This window comes from Lathyrus oleraceus, chromosome 6 (assembly GCF_024323335.1).
Source record: "Lathyrus oleraceus cultivar Zhongwan6 chromosome 6, CAAS_Psat_ZW6_1.0, whole genome shotgun sequence".
NCBI lineage: Eukaryota > Viridiplantae > Streptophyta > Magnoliopsida > Fabales > Fabaceae > Lathyrus > Lathyrus oleraceus.
Window position 1 is genome coordinate 96,893,386 of NC_066584.1, and position 10,586 is coordinate 96,903,971.

Sequence of the window (10,586 nt, forward strand, 5' to 3'; positions counted from 1 at the left end):
TATGCGCCAGAGGTTATGGCGCCTATATGTATTTTTTTAGTGCATGCGCCACTACCAGTGACACCTCCTCTTTATAACAATTTTTTCATTTGAAACATGGTTATTTGGGTGAATATTTTGAAATGTTTGTTATTTAGGAATTTAAATTGTAAAAGTTGGTTATTTGAAAGAAAAAAAAAGATTATTCCTTATCAGATTAGTTGGTTAAGGACTATTCAATGAATTGTCATCATGTAACCAATTTCAACCCCAAACCAGGATGTTTTCTTCCGTTCCAATACTTCAATTATACTTGCTCCATACCATAAACTTTGAACGCCAAATACTCCTCCCCAAATAACTTGGATTGTGCCCGATGACTGAATCAAGAAAATCACACTTAGGAAAATACCTTCACTTGAAAAGACGAGAGACCAAATTAACTGTTTTTGCCATGAAATTCCAAGCTTGTTTACTAAGCATAACATAATTAAAGGCGCTCATGTTTTTCAAACCCATACCTCCATCATTCTTGGGTATAAAGAAACGGTCCCAAGATAGCCAATGAAATAGACTAATTTAATAAGGCGCTCAGGTTTTTCAAATTCATGACTTTTAGTCTGAAGAAGGAATGTCTGAGCTAGATGAAAGATGACATGTCATGAAGAAAATTCTTGTCACGAGCATAACGGACGAACGTCATGGTCATGACACCCATCACGACTCTGCAGCCCAGAAAAGTTCTCCCTCAACGCAGGGCTCAATATCTCCACTTCCACCACTTCATCCAACACCTTAGACACATTTTAATAACTTCCAGCACAAATTTGCAATATAAATAGGCCCTTAGAACTCTATTTTCATAATTCAAGCTCTGTACGATCCAAGCTTTATTCTAGCATGAAAATATACTTTATAAAAGGGATAATTGCTCATATTGAGTAATCGTTGCAACATTAGAGTTAAGTTTGGAACAAATATGTCTGTTATTGTGTACCTGCTGCTTTAATCATATCGACTTAATTTTTCTGCATTTTATTTCCAACTTTTTTGTACTAGATTAAAGTCTCCATTTGGAGGAGATTATTATTATATTCAACATTTATTATTCTTGTTCCATTTCTAGTTCTCCTTATTTTATTTCTATTGTGCGTGTATGGATTATTTAATATTTATTGTTATAAACATGAACATGAATGATATATGTTTTAGTTTTACTGTGTTTAATATGCAAGCCTAAACTAGTTGAGACAAAAATGTGAGGACCGTCGTACCGACGATGCTCTAATAAATCGTAAATTTAATGTTTATAATGAAAATTGTTTTTATGTCTGAAATTTCTGGTTTTATAATTAAAGTTTGTTGCGAAAGCAGAAACATAGCAATACTGATTTCAACTCAAAAGAGTGAAACCTATATCTGGCAGTAGGAAAATTCAGGAATTAATTCTAAACATTACAAAAACACATTTTTATTAATTTGGAAAAATCCAATTTTCAAAAAGATTATTTTAAGAGTATAAGTGGACATGCAAAAACGAACGTTTATATGCTTAAAATTCGGTATCGATCACGCAAAAGCGGACAATACCTTTAAATTTACTTTTCAACTAAAAGCAATTTTTTAATTAAATAAAAGTGATTATTTTTCAAAAGGGATTTTGCACTATAACACGTTGGACACGTGAAAGCGGGCAATTAGATTACAAGGTCAAAATCCGGTACCGATCATGCGAAAGCGGGCGATACCTTCAACTTAATCCTTTTTTACAATAAAATATTATCTCATTATAAATATATGCAATGACTTTGTGATTGTGAGTACCAACGGTCGATGAGAACTGCATTTCAGTCTTTGATCAATATAACTAATTTAATATCAACTTATTTTCTTATTCCACGAACAAAACCCATTCACATCGCCTTAGAGAAACAATGTAGTAATAGAGAATGATAATTGTCAATTAATCTCAGAGGGATCGATAATATTTTATACTAAACACGATAAAGTCGTGCACTTGTAGTTGTTCATCATTCACCTCTACCTCCTCATTGAAACACTGTGAATCCTGGAGAAAAAGCTTCATTACATCCAAATATGGTCCAAATTCCTCAGATAGCTAGATCTATTTAAGCTCCCGCGATCTCTCATCCAATTCCACCTTCGATCTCACAACTTGAAGCCTTACATGGCTTCTAGTTACTACGAGCTAACCTTGTCCTACAAGGCGCTAACGAACTACTGAATAACACAATTTTCCCATGATAATCACAACTACAACCAGGAAGTTTGGCGTTTTTTGGATCTTAATTGACGACAGCAACTCCTGTGACATAATGTATTCTAATTTGTTCGAGAAAATAGGCTTTGAAAAATGCAACTTATGGCCATACGAAGGGTTTGACTTGTAAGCCTTTAATGGGATGACCACTCGTCAATGGGGGTACATTGATCTGGGGGTTTCAGTAGGTGACATGAAGGATGTCCAAATAGTCAATTTGCAATTACTTGTTGTCCCATGAAAAATCGTCTATAATTGATTTTTGGAAAGGCCTTTCGCAGCCACTCTGGACTATGTAGCCTCGCCAGTGCATCTCAAATTCAAGTATCACAATTAGTAGGGAGAATCGTTCACCATCAACGCCGACCTCAAGAGGGAAAAATAATCTATCAGGACCATCAGAATTATCAAGATAAAGGCGTGGCCATGGAGATTAATGTAGCTTCCCTAATTGGTCAGCTTAGTAGGATAAACATTTATCCTTCAAGAAGTGGTTAGACAAGAAAAAGCGAACAATAAAGAATAAGTGGCAACTAGTCCATATGGTTATGTCACTTTTTCCCCATTTGTATTAAAATGTTGTAATTGTATAATCATCTTTCTTATGTACAAAACTATCTTGCAATTATAAATGAAATATGACATTTTATGAAATATCAATTTCTTTATGTTTCTGCATAGTGACAACGGGTCTGGGGTACCATCAACGAGATCGAGGCCCGATACACCAAAAGTTAGGGGGTGTTGTCGGAGACGCTTTTCACGTCTGATTCCAATAATCAAATACCCATAAAACAAAACACATGCTAGAAAAGTCAGGGGTGCTGCCGGAGACGCTTTGCACATGTGACTACAACAATCAATTCACCACAACATAAAACACATACTAAGAAAGTCATGGATGCCGTCATAGACGCTTTGCACATTTGAATACAATAATCAATTCCACATAGTACAAAGCACACACTAAGAAAGTAAAGGGTGTTGTCAGAGACGCTTTGCACATTTGACTATAAAAATCAATTCCCCACTGAAAGTCAGGGGTTATGTCATATGCGCTTTGTACGTTCGACTACAACAATCAAATCCCCACAGGAAATAATAGTCCACCCCCCTTTGGAAGCTAACCACTCTAGACGTTATCTGGGGAGGGGGAAGGGGAAATTGCCTTTGTCCTGGAATGACTTAGTGATGTTCAACAAACTTTGAGGGAAGACCTCGTAAGCTTGCATAAGATTCAGAGATTTGCACTCAAGATCATACAAACACACCTCGAATAGGTTAAAACAAACTTTACTCAAAAAAGAAAATATATTTACATATATTCTTTCATTACAAAGATACTCTATATACAATATAAAAAAGTGGCCAACGTGCCTACTTCGATAGGGAGACGACCTCCCTATCTTCAAGCATTTGATCTGATAAAATATGCTCCCTTGAGACATGTAGAAGATGTTGAAAATGCTCCACTTACTGCAAAGCATTCTAAAACGTAAGCAAAACCTCCCCAAGACTGGGGACCGTGCAATTAGCCAAACACTGAGTCAAAGAAGAATTCTCGAGGCGTAGAGATTCAAATTCCTTTTGAGCTAATGAAAGAGATGTTTGAGAAAATGATCATATTCCCTTAGCAGCAATTAGAGCTTGGATCTTCCTCTCTACAATCCTCACCAAATGAATCACCTGACCGACCAGAGAGTGACAAAAATTGAGGGGGGGGACCGAAACATACTTTATCTCGGTGAGTGAAATAGAAGTTATTTATACCTTTGCATGTACTTATCTTGTTGTAGCTTTAGATTGTGATCACTTTCTTCCAACCACTACTTCTCAGCATGTTGTTGGTCAGACCAAAGAGCTTCCCAGCGGTCAACTCCACCAAGGGCCAAAGCAACAGAGACACCCCAGGTAAACTGAGTTAGAGTCGCCAATTCTTCCTCCAAGGAAGACCCAGACAAATTATCCAGATACGAGAAATCCTCTTCTGAAGAGAAGTATTAATGTCCCTGAAGAAATGTGAGACTGACCCCGTCAACAACATACATAATGGAAGATCCAATAAATTCTGTAGCATTAGAAGAGTACTCATAGCAACGACACTTCTAGTTGACCATATTCCCCACCTTATAAGTCAAAGTTATACTTCATCCTTCATGAAATCTGCACAATTTATGATCAAAGTAAACATATAATGAAATAGGAAATCAAAGACATATGTGTTAATAAGGCACTTCAAACATTTTTGACCGCCTCGTCCTTAGGAATGCCATCCTCGAGATAAGCCAAGTCTTTGATAAGACTCGTAAGTTGCTTCTTCTGGTACAAACCCATTTCCCATGAGGAAATGGCTCTCAGTTCATTACTTAGGGAATATATCAACACATCTCTCATCCATTCAACTTCTAACATCGCAGATCATTTCGTGAACTTTGGGACAGGTAGGAGTAACCATGGAAAATCGACCTTCGAAGGACTCTAACATTGGGAAAGCGTTGAAGCCATGAATGGTCGGTATTAGAGAGACTAAGCCTCTGCTCCGGCTCCAGGCCGCATGGTCACAACATAATTTGAAGATATGAAAGAAAAGGACCTCAAAAGGCTTCACCTTCAAGTATTCACACTAATATTGGTATACTTTCACGTGCGCCCAACTAGCCGGATGAAGTTGTGAAGGAGCCACCACCATATGCTTGAGAACCTCTATCTCAAAAGCAGTAAAAGGAAAACAGAGACCCAAAAATGAGAAAAGGCATTCATAATAGGGAATGACACAATCACCATACCTACTGCATGTCCTTTCATCCTCTATTGGAGTTGAGGCACCCAAATCTGATGATGGGCCAACTTCAAGAAAAACTCCGTCAATACTATCATTTTAGTCAAAAACAGATACGATGGAGGTGTAAACAAAATCCACCCATGAAGATTGTTCCTTCTTTTGAGACTTGTGAACACTCTTCTGTGATTTTTATCCATTACGCATTAACTTTATACAGGACAACAAAATATCAAAGAATAAGATAACCGCTAAATTGAGGAAATTACTCATAGAAAACGAAACAATGTTGATCCTTCAAGAACTATATTATATCATGCAAAAGGGAGTAGACTCTATAAAACATATCAAATCACTCGCACACAAGACTCAAGTGTTTCAGCTTCCAAGGGTCTTAATGATGACATATTCGAAAAGACATTTGAAATATGTGGCATTAAATGTGCGAATCCCCCAGATAATGAAATGTTTCTCTCTCACCCTTCCAAGAGAGAGCAAGAGAGTGGTCTGTATCCAAGGTTGTCGCGATAAACCCCCGCCTTGCTACGCATAACGATCCTAACCGACCACTCTGAAGAAATTATCATCCTTCTAGAACCTTCTCAATGCACGAGGACTCTCTTCCTGGTGATCACAAAGGATCTAAACTGCAAGTGCATCCAACAGTCCTCCGCAATTCAGTCACATATTGAGTTTGTTATTCTCTATCTACTATATATAGAGAAGACATAAAATTAAAGTAATAAATTTCAAACTCAATTCAAATTCACTATTCTCCTTCACATACTGAGTTGAACATTTAAATGTTAACCTTACAGATCAGTCCCCTCTACCACATTGAAAGCTATGATCCGCTATTACCATCGCTTCTTACCTCATTTCTTATTCAAAATCAAAATAAATACCCGATCCATATTTGCATTTCAACAAACTCACACTCTTTCACTCCAACTGATCCAAACATATTTTCTTGTTCCTCAACACAACCCTGCTGACATCTCCTTTGATAATATTATTAATGTGTTAGATTATTTTTTTTTTGTGATATAAGTTTCTTTTAATGTAAATATGCAACCCAAGTTCTAATGAAGTTACTTCTTCATAAATTGAATTTATAGATACTTATCTTAATTAACTCAGATACACCTCTAGATTTACTAAAGAATGCAAGAAAATCTATAAAAAGAAAAAGCAGAAAATCAAATTTAATTAACAGCGCAGACGGGGCGGGCACCGCTTCACACAGAAGTCGATGATACCACGTGTACGTGCAAGATGACGTCTAACAGAATGATCGTGCGGAGCACCATTGTTTAACTTTTCCGACAAACACAAAAGCCTCAAAAATCTATAACCTCCTTAGAGATCTCGCCGTCTTCCTCTCCTTACCACCACGCCCGACGATCCTTGAATCCGAGATTTAGGGTTTCACTTTTTCAATCACCCTTTCTAAATGCAGCCAGAACAATAATAACGGTACGAATAAAACTGATTTCAATGCATTTTTTTAGTTCCTACTTCAATCAACTTTTCTAACATTGCATGTTGGATTTTCGTATAAATCAATCTTTTGTTGTTGTTCACTTTTAGTTAAAGTTGATTTTTGTTTTTATGTGTAGGAAAATTATGTCACTGGTTCCAAAATGACTTGAAGTGTTTCTTATTAGCTTACTTTGAAGGTTAATTATTACACGATCAAGCTTTCATAGCAACTTAGAAAGGAAATGGTATGTTTCTCTCTCCTTTGCATGGCACTTAGATGCATCTTGAAATTAACATTGTTGTCCAGAAATGGATTATAAATTCTGTACTCACACCTCTGAAAAGACGTGTCTGTGTCGGACACCGGCACTGACATTTGATTACGATTAATTAATTATTTTTTCAAATAATTATCGTTGTTGTTGTGTTAGAGTCGGTGTCGTTCTCGGGGTGTCGGTGCTTCTTGGATTATAAACTTTTCATGTTTGAATTTCAAGTGTTAACTATTGCTTGAAGTGTGACAAGTTGAAAAATAGTTCTTTGTACTTTGATTTGCATGATGTTTCCAACAATAACTGTTTTATCAGGTGAATAGGTTTTTTAGTTCAGATTTATTGTTAGTGTACTTTAAAAGTTTTTCATTAAAAAATGTGATGCATAGTTTTATGGTTTTAAATGGCCTTGATATTTCTGACCCTTTTCCCCTATTTGTTATAAGAAGCATCCTAAAGCTTATTTCTATATGTAGCTTAGATCTAGTGTTAGCATTTTTCTGTATGGAACTCTCTGGTGGGTGCATTTTACTGAATATTTCTTGGTGACAGTCGTTTGACAATCAGATATTTTGGATGGGAAAGAGTAATGGGGATTTGAATGGCAGTGATGACATGACATATGATAATTCTAGAGGTGAGTCAAAGCGATCTAATCAGTGGTTCGTGGATGGCCCTGAAATGGATCTGTCTCCCAATAAGAAACAAGCAGTAGAGGCTCCAAACAGTTTATTGCCAGGGTTGCTCAACTCCAATATTTCGTCATGGGGAGATTCTTTAAGTTTTCACTCTTTAACTGGCCATTTTACTGCGCAACTATTTGATCCAGGGGCTGCATCTATGAATTTTGAAGATGCAAACATAGATACTAAGTTGAGTGCGGAAAGAAAGGATATCTTGGATCCTTTTGGGGGTGATGCCTCATTTGGTTTATCCATGTTAACTACATTAGAAGATTCTCAACCAGCTTTTAATCACGATGGGACTAGAAATGTCAAAGTTAATGAGGTGAAGGAGTCGAGAAATTTCATGTTTGTTCCAACTAATAATCCCTGTGATGGAGTTAGCAGCACTGTGTCACACTCTCATGCATCCAAGGAAGGTGACAATTCAATATCAACAAGCCTCACATACAACAATGGGGATGCCAATGTAATATTGGTCGACGGTGCTTTTGACAGGATGGATACCAATTTAATGTCAACGAGTCAAACTTATAACAAGGGAGATGGCAACTTATCAGTACCTCCGACATACAAAGAGATTTGCAATACAATATTAATGGATCAAGGATACATTAATGTAGATAGTGATGCAATTTCTATTGCTCATGCTTACAACAAGGCCTGTGATAATTCTATGTTGAGTAACCACTTATTCAATAAGGTTGAAGATGACACCATATTGATGGGTCAGACTTACCATCAGAGACCAAATGACATGTCATTTGTTTCTCATTCTTATAATAAAGGAGAAAGCACTATCATATCCTTTGGTGGCTGTGATGATGATGATGCAATTCAATCTGACTCGTTTGTTTCTGACTACGCGCTGTTTATGGGTCAAGCACCTTCGCATATGTCTCAAGTTGCAAATGAAAAAGAGTTGGTTAGATCAAGCTCTAAACTAATTCCAAGTACAACCCAGATGTCAGCATTTGAAGCTGAAAATGTTCCCAGGACAAAAGAGGAGATGAAAATGTCTAAAAAAGCTACTTCAAATAACTTCCCTTCGAACGTCAGAAGTTTGCTATCCACTGGTATGCTGGATGGCGTCTCTGTAAAGTATAAAGCATGGTCACGGGAGGTAAAATTTAGTATTCATGATGAGTTCATCTTTCACATTAGCTTATCTTTGATCACGTCTGGTTCTTCCTATGCTTGATAGAAGGAACTTCGAGCTGTTATAAAAGGTGCTGGGTATTTGTGCAGCTGTCCATCCTGTAATTTTTCTAAGGCAAGTTTGTTTAATCACGATAGAAGAAAATCCTTTTGAGGCCAACTTGCTGTCTCTAACATTACATTACTTCAGGTTATTAACGCATACGAGTTTGAGCGGCATGCTGGTTGCAAGACAAAACACCCAAATAATCATATTTACTTTGAGAATGGAAAAACCATATATGGAGTGGTACAAGAGCTCAGGAGCACTCCACAGAATATGTTATTTGAAGTTATTCAGACAATAACTGGTTCACCTATCCATCAGAAATCCTTCCGGATTTGGAAAGGTAAAATATCTTGTTCAGTAGAAGACCCTTTTTGTATATAATCAACTGAATTAAGCCCTTATAGCATGGGCGCTTACCATGTAAATGCTCATGTTAGAGATATTTCTATAAAAAAAACTAAAATAAAGTGAAATTATATTATCATATATTCATATAAGCTAACAGCTGTTTTCATAAGTTATCCTAAATTTATGGAAAAAAAGCTGAACACAACTTCTAAAGAATCTCACTAATGCTAATATCAGGATATAAAATGAAATAAGTGAATTCAAATAGGTTTTTAGTTGTGTTTGTATGATATCTTTATGTTAGTACATGTTTCTTCCTTCTTACAGTCTGTCTTTCTTCTTCCTATACAGAATCCTTTTTGGCTGCAGCACGCGAGCTCCAGCGCATATGTGGAAAAGATTAAGTAAAGCAATTGTTATAAAGAAGCAAATTTGAGTTGCAATATAGAACAACCTTGTTGGGTACATAGGAGTAAGTGTTTTGATACACCTTTTGATAACTGATTGTGACCCTACAGTTCGAGTCCTTTACCCTTTTGAGGAAAATAGGGACTAAAATAGAAGGAAACTCTTGAAACGAAATATAACATTGGGTGTTGCAAATTGAATGTATCATGACATGTAAGTGTATAGTGAGTAAATTTCATGAAGGAAACATGATTTTGATGTCATGGTCTAATTATACAACAAAACCTCTCTAAGTTATGTTCTCATTTTATGTATTTAATTTAACAGCAACTTTTTGACAGTTAAAACATTTTGTTGATCAAAACCTCATTCAGCTGTGCAATATATATCAGCATCGACATCTAGAGAGCTATTACTATTTTGTTTTGGTGCCTGGAAAGTGAAATGCTGTTATTATATTTGCTATACGAGTGAGTAATTATATTTACTGAAAACTATATATATATATATATATATATATATATATATATATATATATATATATATATATATATATATATATATATTCAAAAGCATTTTGCAATCCTTTGATCCAGTTTCACCTTAGATCTCTGACCTAGATGTGACCGATGAAGAACTAATTGTAAGTATCAGGATTCAAAAGTAGGATTTATAGACGTAACATTTTTTTATCTAGTTTAAATTAATAGAAATTATCTTTGTATACATTTATTGAAATTTTTACAAAAATAATCCACTTTTTAAAGGAAATTCTTAAAATATCTCTGTTTTAAAAAAAAATCCCAAACTATCTCATTTTTAGGAGGAGGAGTCAATTGAATTGGAGACTCCTCTTAAAATTGAATGGAGGCACCAATTGAATTATTTAGGGCAGGTGCCCTAGCCAATTGGATTGACGCCCCTGTGTAGGACTTAAGAGGATGCGCCAATTCAATTGGAGCCTCAGTGTAAAATGTAATTTTTTTTTGGTAAATGATATACGTGATAGATAAGTTTGATATATGATCAATTGATATTAATAAAAATTGTCGTTTACACAAAGAAACCTAATGGTGATAACCGGGATCACCTAACCGACCTCCGGTCCCACATCCTCTAGTCACCCTAATCCGTTGCCCTAACCCAC

The 10,586-nt window shown here is 36.0% G+C and overlaps 1 protein-coding gene across 4 annotated transcripts; it reads left to right on the top strand.

Moving 5' to 3' along the window:
- Window positions 1-6,186: 6,186 nt before the first annotated feature.
- On the top strand, window positions 6,187-9,744 carry LOC127093519 (uncharacterized). 4 transcript variants are annotated; one of them, XM_051032462.1, is made up of 6 exons: window positions 6,187-6,515; window positions 6,659-6,766; window positions 7,270-8,599; window positions 8,681-8,744; window positions 8,820-9,023; window positions 9,383-9,744. In XM_051032462.1, the coding sequence occupies exons 3-6, from the start codon at window positions 7,370-7,372 to the stop codon at window positions 9,433-9,435; spliced, it is 1,551 nt and encodes a 516-aa protein (XP_050888419.1). In that variant the 5' UTR covers window positions 6,187-6,515; window positions 6,659-6,766; window positions 7,270-7,369; the 3' UTR covers window positions 9,436-9,744. The 4 variants fall into 4 exon arrangements, with proteins under 4 accessions (XP_050888419.1, XP_050888418.1, XP_050888417.1 ...); XM_051032461.1 differs by having other exon boundaries at window positions 7,346-8,599; window positions 8,684-8,749; window positions 8,825-9,023; XM_051032460.1 differs by having other exon boundaries at window positions 6,189-6,515; window positions 7,346-8,599; window positions 8,681-8,749; window positions 8,825-9,023.
- The last annotated feature ends 842 nt before the right edge of the window (window positions 9,745-10,586 follow it).